Source organism: Aedes aegypti, chromosome 3, assembly GCF_002204515.2.
Source record: "Aedes aegypti strain LVP_AGWG chromosome 3, AaegL5.0 Primary Assembly, whole genome shotgun sequence".
NCBI lineage: Eukaryota > Metazoa > Arthropoda > Insecta > Diptera > Culicidae > Aedes > Aedes aegypti.
In genome coordinates, this window is record NC_035109.1 from 222,416,965 (window position 1) to 222,443,571 (window position 26,607).

At 38.9% G+C, this 26,607-nt stretch overlaps 2 protein-coding genes across 5 annotated transcripts in view; one reads left to right on the forward strand and one right to left on the reverse strand.

Moving 5' to 3' along the window:
* Positions 1–7,064, reverse strand: part of LOC5578199 (zinc finger protein 394) — a 42,583-nt gene extending 35,519 nt beyond the window's left edge. For all 3 annotated transcript variants that reach the window (XM_021854356.1, XM_021854355.1, XM_001656791.2), the window contains exon 1: positions 6,699–7,064. In XM_021854356.1, the coding sequence (XP_021710048.1) occupies positions 6,699–6,896 (198 nt within the window). In that variant the 5' untranslated portion in view covers positions 6,897–7,064. The remainder of the gene's footprint in view (positions 1–6,698) is intronic.
* Positions 7,065–9,338: 2,274 nt separating this feature from the next.
* The window catches only part of LOC5578202 (oocyte zinc finger protein XlCOF28), a 34,737-nt gene continuing 17,468 nt past the window's right edge, over positions 9,339–26,607 (forward strand). Inside the window, exons 1-4 of one of the 2 annotated variants that reach the window (XM_021853613.1) lie at positions 9,339–9,392; positions 9,458–9,791; positions 21,608–22,661; positions 22,724–22,870. In XM_021853613.1, coding sequence (XP_021709305.1) covers positions 9,500–9,791; positions 21,608–22,661; positions 22,724–22,870 — 1,493 coding nt within the window. In that variant the 5' untranslated portion in view covers positions 9,339–9,392; positions 9,458–9,499. Of the gene's footprint in view, positions 9,792–21,607; positions 22,662–22,723; positions 22,871–26,607 lie in introns of both variants that reach the window. The other variant, XM_001656794.2, reaches the window with a different exon arrangement.

The window sequence follows — 26,607 nt, forward strand, 5'->3', positions numbered from 1 at the left end:
CTTCAGATATTTTTGCACGATTATTTTCCAGGAAATCCTATTCAGATTCCTTGAGGAAAAGCACCAGAAATTCTTCTAGTGGTTCCTCCAGAGATTTTTTCTAGAATATCTTCAGACTCCCTCCAGAATTTTCTCGCATTTTTTTAGGAATTCGTCCAGAAATTTCTCTAGAATTAGCTCCAGGAAATCTACGCAACTGCCTACAGAAATTTCCACAGATTTTCTGAAAAATACCATAGATAGGGTTGCTCTCTTAATAGACAGTCTCCTATAGTCGCACTAGTTGCTTTTTACAACGGTTTGCTATAAATCATTGTTATAAGGTTTTAACGTTTTGAAGTTTACATGTACACGACGAAACACGTGTCAAATGTACAAATTGAAATTGAAACTGCGAAAAGAAACCATGTGCTCCGGTGGGTATCGAACCCACGACTCCCTATTCGCTAGATGAGTGCTTCAACCTACAAGCTGCGGAACCCCTTGAGAGACACCGACGCTCGAAGGCGAACTGAATTTGATTACCCCAAAGTAATCGATTGTAGAGTAGTTCTCTACTCTTGGAAGTTTTTTAAAGACTACCTAAAGCAATAAAACAGTAGTTTTCAATGCTAAAATTAAAAAACGGTACTTTTCAGTGCTACTAAAATAATACTTTTCAGTACTATTTTTTCTACTATTGATCCCTTTACGATCCTTGTTTGGACCCGTGCCTTCGATTTTTCGTTGGACCCGTTAGCGGTGGTAATTCTTCAGAGCACAAATCTGCGGAACCGAACACCCGTTTAAGCTGAAAACTTAATCGATTGGTCGCTAACCAATCGATTAAGTTTTCAGCCTAAACGGGTGTTCGGTTCCCCAGATTTGTGCTCTTGAAAATTTGAGGTTTGGCTTCGATTCATCTTCACCTTAAAGATAGCAAACTTCTTCTCTTCTTCTTCTTCTTCTTTCTGGCGTTACGTCCCTACTGGGACAGAGCCTGCTTCTCAGCTTAGTGTTCTTATGAGCACTTCCACAGTTATTAACTGAGAGCTTACTATGCCAATGACCATTTTTGCATGCGTATATCGTGTGGCAGGTACGAAGATACTCTATGCCCTGGGAAGTCGAGAAAATTTCCAACCCGAAAAGATCCTCGACCGGTGGGATTCGAACCCACGACCCTCAGCTTGGTTTTGCGCGTTTACCGCTACGACTATCTGGGCCCCAAACTTCTTCTCACACATCTTAAAGAAAGAAGCACCAATTTTTGTACTTATGACGACAAACTGAACGTTTGTTCAAAGTCGTCTTGAAAGGTCTCTCATGTGACTATGGACAAAAATGGAATAAATGATTTACTTGGATTTTCCGCAGTCCAAGTAATCATTATGAAAAAGAGAACCCAATCTGGCATTGTTCGGAAAGGGCTTTCTCAAGAATATTATTTAGTTCACTTAAAAAAAAAAAAGAACTAAACAATATTAAAGCTTTAAAAAAAGCAAAACTTTTGTTCGATATCCGTGTGACATGGGAACATTTCCAGAAACCTGGAGGATATTACCAGAACCCCACTCAGTGTCGTCGGTGCCAAAAGTGGGGTCATGGTACAAAAAAATGCCGCATGGATGCTAAATGCATGATTTGCGGAGATTCTTCTCACGCTAAGGACGTCTGTCCAGTGAAGGAAAATACCGATAAGTTCATATGCACCAATTGCGGGGGCAATCATAAGTCAAATTTTTGGGCTTGCCCTTCGCGTAGGCGAGTCGTCGAGGCTCGTATCAGGCAGATGAACGGATTCTGATAACGGTCGTTTCCGGAATTTTCCTGGTAGAGTATCGAACAATGCTCAATTTTCAGTTAACGATCGCTTGATCAAGAATCATACCCATCAGGAAGATCATAATCATGCTCATTCACAAACTAATTTTAATCCGTCGGGTGGCCGTTCGAATCTTTCAATTTCGAATGTATCTACCCAAGGAAAATCCTTTGCCGATATCGTAGCAGGTAATTTGAACACCTCCCCTTTTCATACTACGAGTACCCATTCTAATTGTTTCAAATTAAATGAAAAAAAAAACAGCCGCCATTCTCAGCATATTGAGAATTTATGAACTCCTATGAGAACTTCAGGTTCGAAGATACTCTATGCTCTGGTAAGTCGAGAACATTTCCAATCCAAAAAGATCCTCGACCGGTGGAATTTAGACCCATTCCCCTCAGCTTGGTCTTTCTGAAAAGTTGCGCGTTTACCTCCACGATTATATGGAACTCCCAAACATAAAATTATGATATACGAAAACCATTTCTATTAGGGCCAAATTATAATAAAAAGATGATAATATAAGTAATCGGCATCATTCGGCAAGTCATATTTTTTTGTATAAGTAAAAATATATTAGATCGCAGCCGAATTGAAACGTTTAATAGAAATCGAAAATTTGTGATCAATTTAAATAAAACTCCAGGAAAACCTTCAGAAATTCCTTCAAGGACTCCTCTCGAAATATCTCCAGAGACTCTTCCAGAGATTTCTTCAGACATTCTTTCGTAGGTTCCTCCTTTTACCAAAAAATCCTCCAAGATACAGCGATTTGTCCACAGGGTGACCACCAAATTTCGGTTTTGAAATTCCCGCTTTTTTTCCCGGTTTTCCCGGTATATTATACATAATTTTCCCGGTTTTTAATCCATTCTTTCCAACGACTTTAATTGACCTTTTCTATGGAAAGCACCGCAACATTTGTTTTAAATCGGTTTAATTTTTTTTAGTTGTTTTTCCATAGTAATTTGATTGTTTATCAATAGTTTCACTATTGGAGAAATATGTTGACTATTAGAGTGTTCTAATCTATATAGAATTTTATTCTGAAAACTATGGCTTAGTATAGTAGCTGAATCGATTTGTCTCGTGTTCATCGAGAATCAATGGAGCTCTGGAGCTATCTATCATGGGAAAGATATGGTTAATTGTGCTAATAAAACAGATCCTACTCTTGACACGTCAGGAGTTTAATTTGAATGCTATCTGAACCATAATTACCAACAATATGTTCTTTAAGCCAAACTTCGAAATTTCAAGTTCAAGTTTTAAGATCTAGAGAACCTGACAGCCGTTCGCTTTAAAAATTTGATGGGTTGGTTGCATTCTGATGATGATAAAACGATCAAAATTTTTAGCTCAAAGCTCTGTTTGCCTCTCTAGACTCATGCTCTTGGAATTTCGAGTTTTGGCTTAGGTTTATAATCATCTTATAATGCATCTTAATGCTGAATTTGAGATAATTTGGCCAACAAAAGCCCTAGGTGCCTAAGTAAATAATCAAGATGCCCAAGTAGTTCTTTGCCGTAATTGAAATTATTTGAAGTAGGGTGTTTTATGTATTTTCGACAGAGCGTTACGCGTATATAATTTGGCCACCTCCATTTGATTTTGCCGTAAATGGCAAAATTATATACGCGTAACGGTCTGTCCAAAATACTTTGATCACCCTATTAATCCTTTGAATTTTATTCCATAAAGCAAATTAGTTCAAGATATGAATGAAACAAGGCCAAACACGTAGAAGCTAAGTAAGTACTCACAACTTTAATAACACCAAAAATTATCATTTTTGACATCCACCCACCCTCTCGTCATGCCTTTTGTATGGATATTTTACAAATTTTATATGAGCTGTAATGGTTTGATCGTTATTAAGATCGTAAATAAGCCAATATTTAAAACTTCGTCGATTAGATAACTAGTGACATATTAAAAGCTTTCATAAATAGAGACTTGTTTTCAAGATTAGTTGTGGTATTCAGCAATTACAGAAGAGAGCTAAGCCAATCCACAATAAGTAATTAAACCTTGGTTTAAAACGTCTAGTAAAACAAGTTAGAGAAAAGTTGAAAAAGTTTTAGCCCTGGTAGTTCGAGAACAAAAATCCACAAAAAATATTTCGAAACATTGCTAAGAAAATAGTGAAACATTTTTAAGAAATATGGTGTACCATAGTAGAAATTAATTCATTGGTGTTTGAAAGATATTTGTTCAAAATTGCTGCTGTCTCATGGAAATGTCATTAAACATAACTACATTCTATAACTTATTTTGGAGGTTGGTTTGCAGATTAGGGGGAGATCCCCCAGTACCGGACACTTATGCCACTAAATTCATAATTCGAAAAATATTGATTTTATGGGCTCGTGTTACCCATTTATGATAAATATTATCATTTTTATAGTGTACAAAAATAAATTTGAAAATATAAATATGAATTTTGATATTGCATTTTGATGATGAGTTTTAGTATCAAATTGATCGATCTCGAAAGGTGGCACCCAGTACCGGACAAGATCTGGAAATGCCTCGAATTCTGTAAATTTGAACATCATCGAATGTGTACACTATAGGAATAGTTTATAATTACCAATTCAATGCATTTGCTACATTTACAAGAATAATTTGAGTTTTTCTTAGTTTGCAAGATGCCTACACACTTAGATTTTTTTCACGAGCTCGGCTGTGCGAATCTCGGTTTCCTGATTTTAACCGAGACTCAGCTAACAAATTGTCTGGTTGCTTAGCAACGAAGCACGATTTACTGATACTCGGCTTTTATTTGCTGAGATCCCAGGAAATTTGTTTGCCGACTACTCGGCTGTGCGGATCTCGGTTAAAATTAGCCGAGACTCGGCATTCTGAATTAAGTATGTATCAAAAACCTCTTTCATATATGATGAAAAATAGCACATTTTACGATGTTGTTCTGAATGTTCCTTATTCTTAATTTTATTGCATATTTGATACCATGATCGACGGAACCCATGAAAAATGAAAGTATTCTGAGACACTGATGCAATAATTACAAAGATATCATATAACAAATCAAGCTGTCCGAAACTGAGGGACAGGAGGTGCTTAACCAAAATCGTAATTTGTCCATATTTAGTTCAATTAAGGTACAAAATACATTTATACTATCAAATTAGGATTATGTTCGATCATGCTTGCGGGATCCAAAGTATTTTTTCATATTCAAAATATTTACTAAATTGGCTCAAAGTTAAGTGGATACGTCAATTTTTAAAAAATTTTCAAACTTTTCTACTTTTTTAAAAAGGCATGCATATTTCAAGGATGTGTTATTCTACGCAATCATTAGTCTACATAATAGCTTTTTTTTCTACTAATACACCATCTTGATTGGGTGCTGTCCGACACTGGGGGATCTCCCACTACAGCTTGAAAATGTTCATTCAAAACGATTTTCCCGGTGATCTTCTCAAATTCCCGGTTTTTCCCGTCTTTTTCCCGGTGGATTCAAATTCCCGTCTTTTTCCCGCTTTTCCCGTTTTTCCCGGTTCGGTGGCCACCCTGTGTCCAGGGATTCCACTAGCAGTTTTGTCAGAGATTCCTCCAGGAAGAACTTTTGTTTGCTACCAGATTTTCTAGACAGGTTCCGAAAGGGCTCCAGAAGTACCTTCAGCCATCCGTTCAGGAATTTTGTCAAGAATTCTTTCAGGGAATCCTTCAAGGATTATTCCAGGAATGTTTGCAGGGATTCTTCTGGGTCTAGCAATTTTGCCAGGAGTTTCTGCCGGAATGCCTCCAGTAATTCCTCCATAGATTCTTTCTTATTGGGATTTCTCAGGGAATTTTTGGAGATTTTTAATTTTTTCAAGGATAACTTCAGTTACTTCTCCAGTGGTTTCTCCAGAATTTCGTCAGGATATAGGATAAAGAATAGGAATTCCTACAGAGTTAATTCCGCTATTTTTTAGAGATTCCTCCAGGAACTCCTTTCCTAAAGAAGTTTTTGAGAAATCCCTGGATAAGTTCTTGGAGGGATTCCTGAAGCAATCCCTCCCGGTATCTCTAAACTAAGGGATTTTGCAGGACACCCTACAAGAGTTGCTCAAGATGTTCCCTTGCCTATTTTTCCAGTTATTCCTACAGCCACGATTTGTGTCAGCAATTGCTTCTAAAATGGATTATTTTAGGAAATCCTCATTCAATCGCCAATGACATTTTTTTCAAGAAATCCCCACATATGTTCTCAAGTAAAATCTTCATGAATTCTTCTAAATTTCGTTCAAGATTTCGCACCAGCAGATATTACAGCAATTAGTCCGATCATCCCTACACAAATCTTGTTCTTAGATTCTGTAGAATACTTTCTTCATTAACTTATTAAGGTGAAACATCTCAGAATCCAAAGATGGCCGGCACAATGGCCGACTTGTGCCCCTACTCACGATTTCAAAGGCACAAAACTGGAGAAATAGTTGGCAAACGTTTCTGATCTTCTTATTTTAAGCTTTCTGCTAGTGCACAAAGCCAAAATAAAAAGTGCACGGTTGTTGGATGCTTTCTTTGCGAGATTTGTGCCTTTGAAGTTTTAGTGCAATCTTAGAAGTTGATTCAAATCTGTTTCACCTTAAATAAGTCTTATTTGGGTTCACATCAACATATGGTTTGAGTTTGAGAATCTGACCCAATCTTTAGTTTCTTTATGATCATATCACGAAAATAGTGACCTTCTTTAGTAAGCGACTCTAGTGTCTTTTTGTTTCAAATAGTGACCAGGTCGAAAATAGTAACTAATTAAAAACTGACTCGCTACCAGTCCTGCTGAAAATATCTGAACTCCCTGAAGACATGCACTATGAAGCCTCTAGAATTTTTCATCAGGATCCATTCCCAAGGAGACAAATTCCATCCTTACCTCATTGTCGACGAACAGACACAAGACTTCCTCGAACGACTGCACTTGGCTGGTCAGCTCATCTTCCTCCAGGAAGATGTCGCTTATCGGGTACAGATCCGCTTCCGATTCGTTTTCCGCGGTCAAACAGGTTCGACATAGGCCCAAAAGTTTGGCAGAAATTTTCATTTTCTTTTCGTGCAGGGCGGCAGGGTCCATGGTTCGGGTTTCCACAATGTTGCATCAATTGATGGTATGTTAAGACTTTTGCAATAATTGAAACAAACGAGGAAATTTTATGAATAGAGATTTTGAATAAAGCACAAGAAACACTAATCCACGGTTTGTTTGTTTTGCTCAGATCCGCCGCTGTCAGTCAGCTCAGCTGCGTTTGTGATTTACACTAGGGGTGTCAACAATATTTTTAAACAGAAAGTTTCGATTATTCCGGCTGGAAACACATTCTACTCAATTTTGGGTTGTTTCAACGTAAAACCGTAGTTACGCAATGAGCCTCTGTACGTGCCATAAATTCTTTTGTTCTCATGACTTTTACTGTGCGCCGTGTGTTGGTGCTGTCTCGCTCTCTCTCATGGGCAACTTGAAAACAGAGCGCACAGTAAAAGTCAAACATTTTATAGCATGCATAGGCTCATAAGCCTATGCATGCTATAAAAAGTTTGACTTTTACTGTGCGCCTAGTGATCCTTTATAGAGAGATAAGCGGAAGTAAAATGGAATAATTTGGCAACAGACCAGCAGTGCTGATGTTGCTCGGCGTCGAGAATAATATTGTAACACGGACATGACTTTCTCATTGCTATGAAGTGTATTTTGTTTCATTATAGATCTTTGAGCTACATATCAAAACTAATAAACAGCCGAAAAAATCAAAAACTAAAAATCGCATTGACAAAAATTTAAAAAGTAAAATATTTCATTTCTTTGCTTCATGCAAAATTACTTTTACCGAAATAATTTCAAGCGGATTACATTACTCTTCAAGAACAGTTCAAAACAAACATAACGCATGTTCGTTTGGCTCACACTTTGACAGGTCTCGCTGCTCGATTGGCTCACACTTTGACAGAAATGTCAGCTTCCGCGAATCTCTCTTATAAAGGATTTCTATGTGAGCCCTGTTATCAAGTTGCCCGTGAGCAAGAGCGAGACAACACCAAAACACGGCGCACAGTAAAAGTCAGAAGAACAAAGGAATTTATGGCACGTACAGAGGCTCATATCCCTAAATCGGCTAAATTCCCTACACGGTAGTATGCGAATACCCTTTAATGGCTAAAAATTCACCCATTTCCGCTACACGGAGAAAATGAAGTACTCAAAAGTGAGTTCATTCCACTCAATTCGGGGGGTTCGTGCGTTAACCTAATTTTGAGTTGATGGGGTAGAAGTTGTTTTCATTTGCAGCCATGCGAAAAAATACCTACTAGCTAAGTTCTTTTCACTCAACCGGCAGATCAAACAACTCAACTTCCAGTACTGTGCCACTTACTCAAATTTGAGGTAACGCACAAAGGTTCGGTTTTTGGGTTGTTTTGCTCTTCGCTCTCTGACAACAATAGAAGGAGCGAATGAAATAGGGAGAGAAAAATAACTCAAAAATAAGTTAAAAAATACTCAAATATGGGTTTTCCGTTTTCTCCGTGTAGAAGTGCCTCTCCACATTTAATAAGTAAACACGGTTTACACGGTGGTTTGCAAATACCCTTTTATGGGTAAAAATTTACTCTTTTTTTAAAAGCACAGAGATCTGTCATAAAACTGGTAAATTTGGAAATACAAAACGGGTATATAAATACCCATTATAATCAAGCTACTGCCGATTAAAAATGGGTATTTTGAAACCCATATAAGGGTGAAAAACTAGATGGAAATAATTTTACAGCCTGCAGCCCATTCACAAATTTCACTGGAGGGGGTGGGTGGGTGCTCTTGGAATGTTACAGCTCATACAAAATTTGTATGATATTCATACCAAATGCGTTATGAGGGGGTGAGTGGGTGTCAAAAATGGTAATTTTCAGCGTTATGAAATTTGTGAATTAACTCAATGTGGTCAAACCAACGGGGGTACCCGGTAGTATTTTTACCACAGATTTTTTTTTTCCCGTGTGACTATTTTCTATCTGCCTTTCTCTCATTCTGCTGTAATTTTTTACACTTTAATGATGGTAAGCTCAATCGAAGTTAATACGCCAATCGCGTATTATCGTCGATTTTACTATAGTAAAATCGAGGATAATACGCGATTGGCGTATCAACTTCGATGGAGCTTACCACCATAACTGTCATTTCGATTGGGTTGAAGCTTAGCGATGCTGCAACCCAGGCGAATCGACGAACAGGAATAAAATTCCCTGCAGAATGAAAGAGAGACAGATAGAAAATAGTCATAAATTACTAAAATTTAGTAATTCTGTGACAACCCGTGTTTCTGAGTGAAGGAAATTTCCATTATGAAAAGATCTTGGACCGACCGGGAATCGAACCCAGACAGCTTCAGCATAGCAAAGAGGGTACTCTTTTACCCATTAAAGAGTACTTTGATCTCACAGTTGTGTGTGTCATTTTTTTCGACGAGTTTCCCCATAAAAAAAATTGCACCCCTAATCACCAGAAGGAACACAATGAAAATGAAACGTTATTGTTTGTTTACTTCTCGCCGTTTTGGCAAGTTTGGCAACAACTTTGCTCGTAAAATAGTTTATATTCGCTTTAATAATTTAAATTTATCATAAAAAGTGAATTACTCATTACAGTTTAACTTTGAATTCGGTGTTTAATCACGCGTGCTTCAAAAAATGACAATGGATTTGTATCGGTTGCGTGATAGATTCGAACAACTTTGCCGGTTCTGCCTGTCGGAAGATGGCTGCATACCGATTTTCACCGAAGACCTTCAACTGAACGATCAACTGGCCAGCTTGCTGGACATTCTGTTAGCCAAAATCGACGATGAAGACGGTTTCCCGAACAATATATGCGCAAAGTGTGTCTATTGCGTGGCGCAGTTTGTCCAGTTCGAAGCGACATGCGAAAAGTCTTACGATACTCTGGGTAGGATTCTGGATTTGCCAAGTCCGGAGCGGGTTGGTAAGTGACTTACATAGTTCTTCCGTAACAGGGCTGGTAGCGACTGAATGTTTTGAAATTCTTGTCTGAAAACAAGAGAGCAAACAGGAACCAGAAAAAAATATTGATTTCTCATATAATCTGTTTTAGACTTTTCACATGACAATAAGACAAGTGTTACCTAGCAGAATTTGGGGCAAGTGTGCCACCTTACGCAAATTGTTACTAAATACTTTTTTCGTTCAAATGCCACAATAAGTTACACATTTGAATAGTTTCATGATGTACAGTACGTTATAGAAATCTGTTAATAATTTATCTTTTACCATGCTATTTAGAAACAACGAAATCTTATAAAAATCCACTCAAATTTGGTTTTCTTTGCTCAAGTCGATGTAAATACGTGAACAATAGAGCAATTTTCATCATATTTTGATCATTGTATTGTGAACTATAAGGGAACATATTGTTAAGCTCAAAGAGAAAATATATATTGTAGTTTTTATAAGAAGCAGGGGTAGCACACTTGCCCCAAAGTCCGCTACTGTATGTGTTGCTTCATATTTTATTCTTCAGCAATTTCACCAGAAATCAATTCAGGTGCATACTTGTGCAAAATTTTCTTCGGATATTGTTCCGAGGATTTCTTCAGGAGTTCATTGGGCAGCGTCCATTAATTACGTAACGCTAAAATTGGAAATTTTCGACCCCCTCCCCCCTCCGTAACGCTTTTTGTATGAAAAATTTATATTTTTTGTATGAGTCGTAACGCTTGACCCTACCCCCCCCCCTCCCCCTAGAGCGTTACGTAATTTGTGGATGCCGCCTTGAGTGATTTTGTATGGAGATCCTGAGGAAGACTGCTCCAAGAATTTCGTTTTACCTTTAAGTATTTAGGGGAATTCGGGGTAAAACCGACACCCTAAGCTTATTGATAAAATTTGTGTACTTTCGCTTGTTAAACGACTCTAAAATTGTTGTAGAATCACATATTGGTTATAAATCTATCAATCCTTGCAATCGCTGGATGATATATAAAGATTATATATTGATTTAAATCAAATTGTTATTTCATCATTTTTAGCTGAGACAATTGAGAGTGCGGGTAAGATCGACACTCTGTTGGGGTAAAACCGACACATCCACTTTGAGTAGAATTCATACGTTGTGAACATCGCCATCACAATGCATATTCAAAAGAATGCTTTTAACATGACTTTCGACATTTATGACCCCTTCCTCCAAAGGATTATTCACATATTACGTAAATTATTGAGGAGAGGCCAAAGATCCACTAAATATATGTGAAAATTTCAAATGTCCCATGCTAAGATTATAAAGTTGGGGTGAATACACATGGGCATTATTAATTCGTGTTCATAGAATGCTTACGAAGATGAAGTGGTAGCGAATGTTTGGTTGTGCAAACAAATACTGTTTTATTTTAACAAAACAATGAAGTGTAATTATTTTAAGATAATAAAAACTGTCGACCTCATGGTTTGCAAATAAACAATAAGATTGATTTATATGAAAATATTTTTTTTTTTTTGATTGCATAAAATTCAATTAATTCTTCAATTTTAAATGAGAAAATTTTCTTCATCAAATAAGTTAAAACGTGATAACATAGAAATATATTTTTTTAACTTAATGATAGTCTGTGGCAAGTCATATAGTGTCATATTTTACATGTTAACAAGTTCGCCATCCGTGAACTTCGAAAATAAAGACTCACGTAAACTACAGAGATAGTCTTCCGATTAGAAAGATTCCCTGAAGTTAGATTATGAAGCAAAGAAAGGTGTCGGTTTTACCCCAAATGAAAGTGTCGATCTTACCCCGAGTGGACATTTATTTTTCAATAGCGTTTTCAGCTGTCGAAAAACCAAAAATTAATTTCTCCTTCATGTTGTATTAACGTAATAATAGTAAATGATGATGTAGACGCAGAACAAATAATGATATTTTAAAAATTTCACATGTTAAATAGTTAAAGAATAACAACGAAATATTGCAACTGCTGTTGATTCTATGTTATCCAATATGATTTTGTTGTTTATTTTGGCAGTCAGTTGTAATGTCATTCGAAACACAACATTTCACAAGTTAAGATAGAGCGTGGTGGAAACTGCATGAAAATCTGCTCAAAACATGAAAAATCAAAGGGTGTCGAGGTTACCCACAGTGTCGGTTTTACCCTGATTTCCCCTAACCAGTTCTTTGCAAGTTGCCGACGTGTGAACATCGTTCGCAATATAAGTCTTTACCAAAAGTCGTTATTCGGTTAGCTAAACTCTTCGAAACTGGCTAAACTACCACCAGACCACCGGTCTCTTCCCAAAAGGATGCTGCGGGTTCAAGTGGTCCCTCAAACATAGTGATTAGGAGGAATTATGAGAAATCCAAAATTCGACTCCACCAAAAGTCTAACCACGATGTTCGAGAATAATGAGCAAACGTCATCCCCAAGTCGAGTAAAGAATAGTCCAGCTCGAATGGATGCTGCAAAGGAAACACCGCTGATTGATGGGATTGCTACTCCCAACAAGTTTGATATGCTGGCGATTGATGACGACCAACATGAGGATCTAGCTCAAGCTCACAACGAAACCCCAAAGTCCAGTAAAAAGTAAGAGGTTGTTTCCGAGATACGACCGCCAAGTTGACGTTGGATAACGTTAGCTTCTTCTATTTTTCCTGATTTAGGACCGTCACGAACTTATGGAAGATTTCTAGGTACTGACAAAAAATCTAATCAATTTTCAAATTATTTGTTGCATGTCAATTCTGATCTATTATGGACATTGAGAGTTATTATTTGGTTGGTTCGGTTAGCACTTCAACACCGATAGAACCGGTCGATGGAAGATGAAGCATGAGCGGTAACTTTTGCTCTCCAACCAAATATACCGGTTGAACGTTAGGTCCATTTATTATCCACTAAGATTGGTTGCTTTAGTGGATTCCGAAGCCAGTTTTAGGTTGAGGCTCTTGTCCATGAAGTCCGCTAACTCTGTGTACTCCTCTTTGCTCAAATCGATGTTGAAGTTACCTGTCACGATGATTGGCATGGTCTCCTTTTAATACTCCAAGAAGTTCCACGCCATAAAGAACTTCTTCTGCTTCATTGTGGTATCCGGAGAAATGTAGAGGCAAACCAGTAGTGGCCGACAATTCATTATAGTGATCTCGGCAGCGCAAATATCACCATAATCATCTGACAAGCCCAGCTCCACATCATAACAGGTGCAGAGTTTGCGAATCTTGTGCGCCACAGCAATCGTTGTTGCTGGCGGTGAAATCGATCAGGACTTCTTGATTAAGGTCACGGGACGGTGTTTTAATCACCCTCTCCATTTGAAAAATTAATCTCAAGTACCACTCAATATATCGATGCGAAAAATGTATCACTAGCATTATATATATGTAGTGCACAACCCATTAAATTTTCAGTTTAATCGGTTCACTAAAACTAGAGATTTGCTTCTGCAAAGTTTTGATGATATTTTTTTTTTATGATGATGATTACCAAATCAAAACGTCAACAAAGCTGTTGCTGATAAGTTTTGGCTCTTTGTTCGCCAAGTTGATACTGATCGCTCTAGCATGCGACGACGACAACGGCATCATTCAATCATCACTAATTGCGAGGCAAACCGTGATGGATTCTTAATTCAAGTGCCGTTCGCAATTTACCTGACCGCGCGCACAATGGGAATTTTATTTCTTGACACTGTGATTCTCGAGAAGCATTATTTAGCCGTGATAAATGATTGCATGCAAATTACTGACCAAAATCTGAATCAATCACATCCAATCACCAGTAATGTCGCTCTTCACGGTGGAAAATTCTCACAACTCTTTCAAAATGAAATGGTCGTCCTGAAAAGGACGGTTGGGGCTAGTCACCGTCGATCGAACTGGGTTGTCAATCCATTGTTAGACAGAAACACACCAAAAGATTACCGAAGACGATTAAATCGAAATGCAGTCGGTAATTTTGTGCTTCCTTGTTTTCGTTGGTTTGCTCACTCCTCCGACGGCAATTTTCAAGGTTTCTAGACGAGTTCTCCACGAATTTGATGGTCTAGCTGGATGCCCATGGCCATGATGAGCGATTTCACGGAACCTGCAGCATTTAGCTTGGGTTGGGAATAAACAAGAGCAGAAGCAGCGGCAGCGACGAATGTGTAAAATTTATTCCGATAGGAGTCCTTCTCCAATTGCTGGTCGACGATTGACTGATGTGCGCGGGGCTCATTGAAGCTAAGTTGACTTCGACTGAACACGATAGAATAAAGAGGAGTAAGAAGAAGACCGAAAGGGGCGTTTCCCTTTGCATGACGAAAGTGGCTAAGATATCGAGCAATGATGTCTGTGCTAGGAATACAGAAGAAAAATGTGCTAATAATAAATAAGACATGCCTTGATATTTATCGATTTTTCAATAGTTTATTCATGAAAATCAATAGTTTTAATTATTGGAGTAGATTCGTAGAAAGATTTCCAATATGCAATGGTTAGCTATTGATAATCAATAGTTTTCTTTTGTATGAAGGAAAATTTCTAATCCATGGGTGCCAAAATGATGATAATTGTTCAATGAGAACTTCTTTTCAGAAGCATTCTAAATATGTCGCAATTTTTTTACATATGTTCTCATAAAATATGGCAAGTCTAAGAAGCTGTTGGACATGCCACTCTATTTTACAATCGTTGTTAAATGTTGTGACGGCACTGCAGCAGCGTCCGCGAATACAGTATCAATTTGTCGTGCCATCAATTATTCATGACAAATTAAATTTTGTATGAAGCTGTGAGATTGATTGAGAAATATAAGATGTAATAAGGTCTAAAATATTATTCTTTCAACTCTTTTCAACACATTTGATGGCCCTAAAAAGCGCCGATTTGCTTATACGACGAACCATCTAAATGACGTGACGTGGATGGCGCACAAGAGCAGCGGGTTGTGGATTACCGGGAATAAGTCGAAATCTGCAAACGATGCTCACTCTTAAAATCTTGAGCGATTTCACAAGTCCGACGCTCGATTAGAAGCAGCTCCCCGGATCAGCAACTCAGAGGGCCTGTGATATTTCGTTCCTAGCGGGCTTGCTTCTTGTCTTGACCACCGATGCTGAATTCAAAGTCGAAATCTGCAAGCGCGGATAAATTTGCGGCGGCGATGACGACGGCTTGGACGCTTTTCCGAGCGGCAGTAGTTCGCTGCTCGGAGAAGCGCCCAAGCCATCGTCATCGCCGCCGCAAATCAACCTTGCGTCTTCCTCTTCCGATGATACAAATTGAACTGTGACGGCGGGAGCAAACGCAAAGCGAAAATGACTCGCCCGACCGTGTGAACAGTTCGACCGCAAAAAGAAGACTGAGGGAAGAAGCAGGACCGGTGCGCTTTTATAGTGGGAAGCGGAACCCAAAAATGTGCTTGAACGTGATTGGTTAGATAAGAAAGGGGTCAACATTTTACGATTTTTCAATAGTTTGTTGCTAATAATCAATAGTGTCCTCCATTTGAATCGACGCGTAGATAAATTTCCGATCGATTGATGTATAAATATTGAAAATCTATCGACAAATGGCTGAGTTATTAGCGGTCAAAACCTGACCATTTTTCGTTACATGCTCAATTTTTCGTTTTTTTGAAATTGTACCCCCATATGTTGCCGAAGGACGTTATCCAACGTCAAAAAAGTGCGCTGTCCACCCATCTACGTGTACAACGAAATCAATGCGATTGCTACCTCATTAACAATTAGCAAAGGCGACTACATTCAACGCATTAGTCATTTCACGGCGAAATTCTCTCTCTTTCACTCTTCAACAAAACTTGAAAACAATGATACCAGTATCTGTCAACTTTGACAGGTACGTGCACCGTTGTTTTCAGGAAGGAGGGAAAGAGAGCGATTTTCTGATGACGTTACCGTGCAATGGGCAATTGGCCGAGGAGCGATACAGATCACAGCGAAAAGTCAAAACATTTTCAAAAAAAATCGTTTCACACTGAAGAGATAACAAAATTCGTTTCTACACACACAGTCTCCCCGACGAAACCCCTAACAGATTCGTTCTATCTGGTTTGTCAGTGTTCAGCATTGAAGAAGGGCTGCAGAATTGAAAACATCCACTGAATGTTGAGATGTTAAGTGCGTCGTCGTCTGGCGATAGTGCTCTGTTCGTGGTTGCAAAGTTCGATGCTTATTCAGTGTAGTCGTTGACTGGCATCCTTACTCGAAAAACTCACCGATGTCGTACAGTGCTACCGCTGTCAGCAGTTCGGACACGGCATCAGTCACTGTTATCACAGACAAACAGACGTCACACTCTCACCATTGTCCATCGACCACCTTTTTAACGGTCGATATAAAATTATGGTAGGTGGCCAATCCGCCACCCGCAGCGCTCGCATCGTTTTTGTTCGCGTTTGACGTTTACACACTACCGCCATCTGTTGGCCCGTCGGCCAAACATACTAATTTTAGCATTGGGCGTACATGTCCTCGTGACTATGATTTTGATCGAGATTTGTTCTAAGTGTTACGTCTGTTTGTCTGTGCTGTTATCTTCAGTCGAAATGTGTAAAATGCGAGGATCTACACTTGACAAACTGCACGATTCCGAAAAAAGCGAAGAAAACTTCAGGGCAAAGTAACGATGATAGTACAATGTTAAAATTTGCAAACTGCAGTCGAAATCACGCAGAGGATGCCCCACTAGACTAGCTTACTTGAAACGGTTGGAAGAGAAGAAAAATCAAGCTCGTAACCGTCGAGCTACGTCCACTCATATTGGGCGTTCACCGACAGCTCCTGTGCAACCGGGAGTGTCTTTTTCGCAAGCAGTTAGGGGAGAAGTTGGAGCCCAAAACTCGAATCTGTTCACTATGTCCGAATTCCTGAGCCTACGGCACGTGAACTTTCCACCAGACTGTCAGCTTATACTACAAAGGGTATGCAGTTTCTCGCTCTTTCGGAGCTAATGGCGAAGTATGCTTGCAATGGATAATCTAGCATCATTAAACGTCTAATGGAACGGGAGATCTTTACGTAATAAAGCTCTTGAATTATTCGACTTCATGATATCGCACCAAATCGACGTGGCAATAATAACAGAAACTTGGCTGCAATCGAGTAACTCGTTTACACACGGTTCTTTTTCCTGCATAAGATTGGATAGAGACCCAAGCTTAGCACAACGTGAAGGAGGTGTAATGATTACACTGCGGGACACGATTTTGTCTCAAGCACCAAAATACCGCTATTGACTTAATTAAGGGTTGCTGAGTCCATTGCCATTTACAGAAATATGAGAGCACGTCTAGTTTTTGAGATATTGGCTGTTGAAAATGCTAAATTTGACTATTTCAGCCAACTTGCATGCAAGTTTTCCAGCTTGTATGGCAAATTATTTGCTTAATTTGCCTCAGAACTCAAACTTCATGTGTATAACAATACTTATCATCAATGTTCATAACACTTCCGATGCTCAAAACTTATTTTTTGTTGGTTTAGAAAAGTATTGTATTTTGCCATATAAGAGAAACGAAGAATTTCGTATGGAGACTGCAAGCATGTTGAAAAAATCGATTTAACCTCAATTTAATCGTAAAATTTCGATCAAATTATATCTGAAATGAAAGCTTAAGGCATATGTTGCATGCTTGGTAGATTCGATCATATTATTTTTTGATAAATCATTGTTTAAATTTTATGTAAACATCAATGAAACCAATGTTTTGTACAACTTTGGCAACCTGTAGCTAAAAATTGTGACGTGCTGGAATATTTCTGAGAAAGGCATTAGATTCAGAAACCCTAAATATACAAGAGACACATAATTTGATTCTTGAGACACGCAAAAATGTCATTTTTGTTACGCTGTGTTATGATTCTAAAGGGAATCTCATACAAGCGTATTGACAACTTAGATACAAAGTGCATAGAAACAGTAGGAGTAATTATCAACATCGCTAATGGACCAATGCACGAGTTCAGTCGTTGACGTTTGAGCGGTGCCATATTATTTACGTTACCATGGTAGCTAATGAATACGGCACCGTTCAAATGTCAAATTAGTGAACCCGTGCAAAGGTCCATGGACATATGCACGGGTTCACTATGAACCGATGCACGAGTTCAGTAATTTGACGTTTGAGCGGTGCCGAATTCACTAGTTTCCATAGTCACATAAATAACACGGCACCGCTAAAACGTCAACGAGTGAACGCGTGCATTGATCCATTTGACGTTTTAGCGGTGCCGTGTTATTTATGTGGCCATGGAAACCAGTGAATTTGGCACCGCTGAAACGTCAAATTAGTGTACTCGTGCATCGGTCCATGGATTAATGCACGAGTTCACTAGTTTGACGTTTGAGCGGTGCCGAATTCACTGGTTTCCATGGTCACATAAATAACACGGCTCCGCTCAAACGTCAAATGATGAGCTCGTGCATTGGTCCATACTTCTATGGACCAATGCACGAGTTCACTATCTGACGTTTGAGCGGTGCCATGTTATTTACGTGACCATGGCAACGAGTGAATTTGGCACCGCCTAAACGTCAAAATAGTGAACTCGTGCATAGGTCCATGGACCAATGCACGAGTTCACTAATTTGACGTTTGAGCGGTGCCGAATTCACTGGTTTCCATGGTCACATAAATAACACGGCACCGCTAAAACGTCAAATAGTGAACCCGTGCATAGGTCCATAGGGCTCTGCACAAAAATCCGTCCCTCTCTTTTACTCCTACACGAAATTAGTAAACAACAAGGCCAGTAAACTTCAAAATCGCATGCAAAATCAAAACAATGCAGAGCCCCATACGATTCATTGCTGCATACTATCCTGGAGGGTCGAAAAACCAAAGTATCGAACTGTTTCGAAGAGATACACGAAAGTTATTAAGAGGCTTTTTATTGTCCTCCATTATCAGCTCTTATAACGTTTAGTAGTAACTTATTGTCTCATTCACTATCAGAACTGAAACAAATTTTCACGAAATTTTTGTGAATGTCCACTGCCATGCCCATTCACAAAAATTTCGTTGTCGTTGACTTAGTGTTGTGTTACACTGTAGAGCTGAGTTGAATAAATATTGTTCGCCACAATGCTAAGAAGGAATAATGATTACTTCTGGACACACTGCAGCCTAGCATAAAACGAACGCTTCAGCCACATTAGAGCGAAACATCGGGCTGAACAAAAGATGATATTATAGTCATCACCCTCACACTCTCTCGTTACTGGAACAGCAAGAGCGGCAATTTGCCTAACAAAGCAAATCGCTACGAACATCGATCACTTTTCGTAGTGCTTCGAGTCCCTCCAGATCGCATCCGCGAAACCGCCATCTGCAAACCTGCTAATCCAGCGTGGTCGGAACAAATCATTAAGACATCTCTTCGAATCGGAAGCGTACAGGCATTCGGAGGAAGAAAGAAGCAGCTACAAAAGTACCACCTATCGCGTGTCGATTGAACCACAATAAAAGAACGCCGTTTGCAATCAGTGTACTGGTCAACTGTGGCAGTGCGGCGGTAAAATTGTCTGTCAGTCAACGAAGAGGAAAAAGCCGAAAAACGTCAGATTGTTTTCAGATTTGTGTGCGAGTGAAGTCGGTGCGAGAAAACTGCATCAAAACTGCATATTTTTTTGTTGTTGCTGCTGGACGTTGACCCTGTGGTTGCTGCTGTTGGTGCATTTTCTGGTGGACGTGAGGTGCAGGAAGAGTTCATCGACCTCTTGGCCGGTTGATGACCTACCATTGGCGTATTGGAGGAATCATTTTGAGGAGCTGTTGTTGCTGTTGGCTTTTGACCCGAGCCTTTTTGAAGTTGCTGCTGTTGCTGTTTGGCTTTTGACCCGTGTGTCATTGAAGAGTTTGCTGTTGTTGCTGGGCTGTTGTTTTCGGGCCGTTTTTATTGCAGTGTTTTGCCGTTTTTGCATTGCGGCCATAGCAGGTATGTTATTTTGTTCGTTTTTATTATCGTTCATTTTTTCTGTGAATGCTAAAGTGATTTTTGATCGACGAAGACATTTCGGGGAAACTAATTAGTGCTCTCCGTAAAGCAATTAGCTGAATTATGTGACTTCGGGGATTTTAAGGATCGTGCCATCCGTGATGCACTTGTAATAGGCACTTATGATCGGCAGTTACAGAAGCGGTTGTTTGACGAGGACGATCTAACTGCTGCCAAGGCGGAAAAATTGATCGTTACTCAAGGACTGTCTACTGACAGAACTCGTTTCGTGAACCGCGATGATTATAAGAGGGTCAGTGTTGTAGCCAGGTTGGGTAGGCGTTTGGATCGTGGTCCTTCCAGGCAATCCTTCCGTAGCAGGAGTAAGAGTTTTGACAGAAACCGTTCTTTTTATAACCGAAGCAGGAGCGGTAGTAGGAGAAATGAGATTCATGATGGAGATTCTATGGATCCGCTGAAAGCGTGATATCCGAGACTCTTTTCTTGCGAAATTTCATGAAATGTTCCATCGAGAATAGTCGCCAGAGACTATACGTTATCGATGGTAACAGACTCAGTATTCTGGGAAAAGCGAGGGTCTCGGTACGGCTTAACGGTATCACGGAGGAGCTTTATCTGATTGTGCTGCAGGGAGACAAGGACTTTGTGCCGCTAATGGGTCGCAGCTGGTTGGATATCTTCTACAGTGGATGGAGAGACACCTTTTCTCAACCGGTGGTGCCAAATAGACGCGTGAATGCCATGACGGATGTTGATGCGAGGGACGAAGCAGTCGAAGAAATTAAAAATTTTACTGAGCGGCCGGATCGTTTCGGCGCATAAACGCCAGCTAAAGATCCCTCAAGACTCTCGCCGCCCACATGCCCGTCGTTTTGTTTTGAATGGAGAGAGTCCGACACAGCCCTCAACAGAGCCAAGCAACAACATTGAGTCACGCAACAACAACAAACGAAAAAGAGATGAGGAAGACTTGTCTGAGGATTCCGATTCAGACTTTTACGGCTTCGCTGCCGACTCCTTTTTATTCGAGGAGTTTTCCCGGTTGGATCGGCAATCCTATCAGAATGTTGAATCGTTGGACCCTGCAACGACCTCTAATCAGCAGGCTATCGAAGCTTTCCCTGAGGATGTTCGACCCACTTCAAGTGCTACAGTGAATAGGCATAGTAAGAAAAAGAACAAGAAGCGAAGATTACAAGATTTTGTTTATTACTGAGTTCATTCAGTTTTCGATTGATTAAGCATTAATTTTTAAAAATCATTTGTTGACATTTTGAGCGTTAAATTTCAATTTGTGAATTTGATCTTGCATTCTGAAAGTTTTAAAATAGCAAGTAAAGTTGAAAATGAATTTGATTATGCGTTTATAAGACTGTAGCATGTTTCAACTTTAAGGAGAAAGGAGCTGTAATGGCATGAGCCATGCGGTAAAATCGCTGAACCCGCTGGAAGGGTTCTCAGCCTTAAGCTGAGTACACTGAGTGTAAAGTAGGGTCTTGTGAGGAAATGATCAGAAGAAAAAACAGTTGTTATTTTACTGCGAACTGAAACACACGTCTTTACCAGTTAATACCGAAAGTCTTTAAACCCGGATTTCCACATATTACAATTATATCAAATAAAAATAATGTCAGACAATTTCATTTGAAAGTTGTTGATATTGCTAGAATATATCCGTGCGAAAAATGTTGGTTTTTGACACGAAAAATCAATTTTTACACTAGTGAGCGGAAATAGGGGCACGAGCAGATATCCCTTCTTTCAAAAGATGCATGCCCTACTACCTACACGGCCATAATAATACCATTAATTTATATTGTGTTACAGAAAGCCCAATTAAAGCTGAATCCGCACCTGTAGAGTGCATGGAACCTGAAGCTGTGGAAGAATATCTCATAGAAAAGGCTTCTCAAGATACAGAAGAGGACTGTATTATGGACGAAGACGAAGTGCTGGTTGAACGATTGGAAGATGAGCCAGTGTCTGTAGCTGAAGAGCATATTGATGTACAAGAGGAAGGTGTACGATATAACTCGGAAGAAGATAGAACCAGTCCTATTGAAAACACGTCTTACAGTATAACCGCCGAGCAACAGCAAATGCTAGACGCAGCTATGCAAGTTCAATCGTCTGGATTCATCAAACGAGGAACTCGGTCAATTCCTATAGTTGAGTGCATATATTGTAAAAATACCTACCGTGGTCGCAACACCCTGAAGAAGCATCTACGAATCCATCTTAATATCAAAGACAATCAATGTTCGTATTGTCCGAGGACCTTCACTGACCGAAGTTCGCTCAGAATTCACGAGGGGCGCCATACCGGAAAGACCTTCAGATGTCCTCATTGTGATAAAGAGTATTACAGCCAGAACGAACTTCGGCAGCACAAAACGATGCAACATTTGGAGAGGAAATACACGTGTGGAACGTGCCAGAAAAAGTTCCCCTCCAAAACCATACTGAACGATCACTATCGGGTTCACACTTTGGAAAGACCGTTCGTGTGCACGCAATGTGGAGCCGACTTCAAGCGTAACCGAAATCTCGTTCGCCATCAACTGCTACACGCGAAATACAAAGCAAAAATCAAGCTCCAGTTGAATTGTACGGTTTGTTCTGAAGTGTTCAACGCCCCCAATGCACTATTAGAACATCTGAAAAGCAAACACTCAGAAGCACTCGAAACGCTTCGAAACGGTTCATTCGAATGTCCCCAGTGCGATGTAAACAGCTTCCGAGATATCGAAGAGTGTCTGAAACATCGACAGGTGCATTATGACTATGAATCTTCGTTGTCGGTGAAGAAGAGACAATACACCCATCGGCAGAAGGAAGCTTCCTTTGGCTGTAGTGAATGTGGGAAAACGTTCAAATCGAAGTATGTAATTATGCCTTTTTCCTGTTCAGATCAGTAAGGTATCAATACTTATTTCATTTCAGAGCTCTTGCCACGAAACACATTTCGACTCATGGAGACAGTCAACACCTTATATGTGATGTGCCAGATTGTGGGCTACTGTGTAAGGATTCATCGTCGATGAAAATCCATCGGAAAAAGTCGCACGCTAACGAAAAGGATCCCAAATTGTAAGTAATAAATAGCTACTTGTGCTGATATACGTATCCACCCGAAATTATTGCGATGACAGCCATTTTTTTTAAATCTTCTTGCATTACTTTACCTACTGTAGAGACGAGACTGTAGGTTGGTAATTATCTTATCACATGATTAATAGTGTAAAGATCTACTTGGGCACTTCCATGACTCATTTTGGCATGGTTTTTGTTAATCTCGAATTATCTAAAATCAAAACTGCCAAGAAAAGGATTCGATCCCTATTATAGGTTTTTTTCTGTTGTGGGATAGATATACCAATTATGGCAATAGTGGAAACAAAATGAGATATACTTTATAGTTCCAGTAGGATATAGGGTGATCAAAGTATTTTGGACAGACCGTTACGCGTATATAATTTGGTCATTTACGGCAAAATCAAATGGAAGTGGTCAAATTATATACGCGTAACGCACTGTCCAAAATACATAAAACACCCTAACCGTTGATCTTCACATGATTCAACTTTTTGTTTTCGATGATCACTCACGTTATGTTAGAATTGCAGCGCCGACCAATAGTTGGCTGCAGAGGATTAGCCCTGACGAGGCTGGTCCCTTGTAATATTTGGCGGTATGAATAAAATGAAGAAAAGTTGAGTTTACTACAATCTCGGTAGTAAATGCTACATGTTGAACACGAGTGGAGGATGTTTGTGTCATTTTGCTTCACTATACCTTTCGAACATACTATACAAACAACGCGTTGATATGGATAAAAGTAGCATTTACTACAACTCTACTGGTAGTTAGCTTCAGAGTTTGCTACTCATGCTTTGAGATTGTTGAATAGAATACCCAACTAACAGAAGTAGCTGAGTAACAGCTTAGTCAGCTAAAATGTGTATACTTTAGCTGAATAAACTGTTATACACAGCTGAAAATGTTACTTGGGTGGAATAATTAAAATTTGAGTAAAAATCATGGAAAAATATTTTTTTTAATAGGCACTCCGTGCTTGTGGCCACTACTGTGCCGGACTCAGTTGATCTGTAGCTTCTTTATCGATACAGATCTATTTTTAACTTATCTATATTTACATCTAGTTTCACTCTCTCCTACTCTTTTACTCTCACACCGAGCAGGTAGGAGAGAGCTCTGCTAGTAGTGAGGCTAGCTGCCTGCGAAGAGGGTCAGTTTGTCTCAGTCACCATCTGATACTGACGGAGGATGGATGTGCTCCCCAAAGCACGGTCCTCCGTGAGGCGTCTTCTGGTGGCTGGACGGTTTTTTTGTGGAGGGGCTGGGAATCGAACCCATGACCTTTGGCTTATGAAGCGAAAGCGTAACCTCAAGGCTACAGATCCCCCTCCGGAAAAATAATGTCAGCTTTGATATTTCGAAAGATATTTTGAGATATCCGTAGAAAATCTGAGATTTCAAAAATAGTTTTGAGATTACGGTAAAATTACCGTAGGAATTTTGAATTTTCGCGTGAATTTTGGCATTTCGATAATTATGTCGTTTCTTAGGAATCCTTGGATGTCTGTGGGAATCCAGGTATTTATAAAGTAATACTGAACTTTATGTGATAATTGTGACATCCAAGATTCTCGGATTTCCTTTGGAATTACAGATAGAATTTCTGCGTTTAGGAATTATTCAAGTATTCCTGCAGAAAACCCTCAAGAAGTTCCTCTTAAAATTCGTCAAGATGTGATTCCAGGAGTTTCAAATCGCTTTAAGAGTGCAAGAACTCGTAAATTTATCATTCCTACTAATTAAAAGACATCTCATAACGGTAACACCATATTTGTAAGAGGTATTCCTTACTGAAAGCAGCTATTGAATGAATTAAAGAATGTGAATTCCGTGAATATTTTCTTGCGGTTTAATAGGAGAAATAAAATTATTGTTATTGTAGTATTTTTACATTACCAGCTTGATGAATTCTGATGGACTCATCTTGTTTAATTTATTTAATTCAAAAGGGACAGCTTTTACTCTACATTTTTTTAATTTAACAAAAGAATTCATCAGAAATTCTTTTAAGGCATCATCTATAAGTTTTTCAATGATTCCAAATTTTTCTAATAATTTCTCAAGAAGATCCCAGAGGAGAACCATCTTCAGAGATTATTTAAAAAAAAAAATCTCTAGGATTTCCTCCAAGGATAGCTAAAGTATACTCCAAAATGTCATGCAGAACATCTGTTAGTAGAACTCCCCGAAATTAATCCATGGAATTCCATAGTTCCATGAAGAAATCGAAAAATATTTTTTATGTAGAAGATGAACCCTGAAAAAAAATCAGTCCTAGAAAATATTCTTAGCGAAATTTCAAAAGGATCGAGGTTAACTACAAATCGCTTCTTTTTTAGAAGTTCCTCAAGAAATCCAGGGATATATTTTAAATTTTTTGATTATTATCTGATTCTTGAATTCCTGGAGAAACTTATGGACTAACTCCTTGAAATAGCGTTTTAAAGATTTTCTGTACAATTCTATCCTCGCCGTCATGCGCATGATTGGATTTTCCAGGACTTCCAACAAGAAATGGTTGGGAGGTTTAAACAAAGAATCTTAAAGGGAATCTACAGTATTGGACAAAACATTTGCAACTTTTTCGATTTTCCATACAAAATGACCAACTTTGGTAAGCTATATCTCAGTTATTTATGGACCGATTCTAATGAAATTTTGGCAGAACATCAGACAGGTTCAAAAGCAGTAACGGTTTGACCAAAGTGAATTTTTTGACGATTTTTTATAAAAGACATAACTAAACATATTGAAGGAATGGTACCATGGTATCTTCAGCAAAGTTGTAGATTTTAACGAGATGAACAAGTTTGCTAAAGATAGTTTTTGTGTAGCGCTATCAGATTTTGAGATAAAAAGTTTTGAATTTTTCGTCGAAAATTACACTTTAGTTAAACCGTTATTACTTATAAGCTCGTGATTTGAAAAATTATTCAAAAATATATGTTAAAATTCAAGTTATATCTGATGTTCTGTGAAAATTTCATTTGAATCGGTTAATAAATAACTGAGATCTAGGTCACCAAAGTTGGTCATTTTGAATGGAAAATCAAAAAAGTTGCAAATGTTCTGTCCAATACTGCTAAAAAATATGCTAAATACGAATAAGGTGTTTAATGTCATTTTTTCACAATAATCACGCTTGGTGCCATCAGTGCACCAGATTCCGCTCATTTAAGGGAAGTTACGAGTTCAAATGTTTATTATAAAATAACCATTGTGTCGATCAATACTATTTTTAGGCCACTATGCGGCTCCAAGTAAAGGTAATCAGCGGCAAAATAAAAAAAAATCTGAAAAACTCTTATAAACAAATATTTAAATGCATTTGTTACTGCATCTAAGTGTTCCTATTTCCGCTCACGGTAAACTGATTTCGTGACGAACTTACTGAAAATGCATTATTTCGATTTTCTTTATTTGTACTGATATTTTTTTTATGGTCGAACCATAGCTACTAGGGGGCCGGATCCTATTCTTGGCACTTTTGATTCACTTTGGCAGTGGGGTTTTTTTTTTTTTTTTTTTGAAGCCCAAGCAGGACAGTTCGGTTTTGCGTCGTCCGATTGATTTTGCTGACGGATTCGCGCGTATTTTCGTCGCCGGAGTTATGATAACATATTTTTTCTTGAAAGCGTAACTTTTATGTAACATTAAAACAAACTTTGTATGGTTCGTCACTATAAGTGTCGGCATTATGCTCTTTTCTTATACAACTTCAATATACA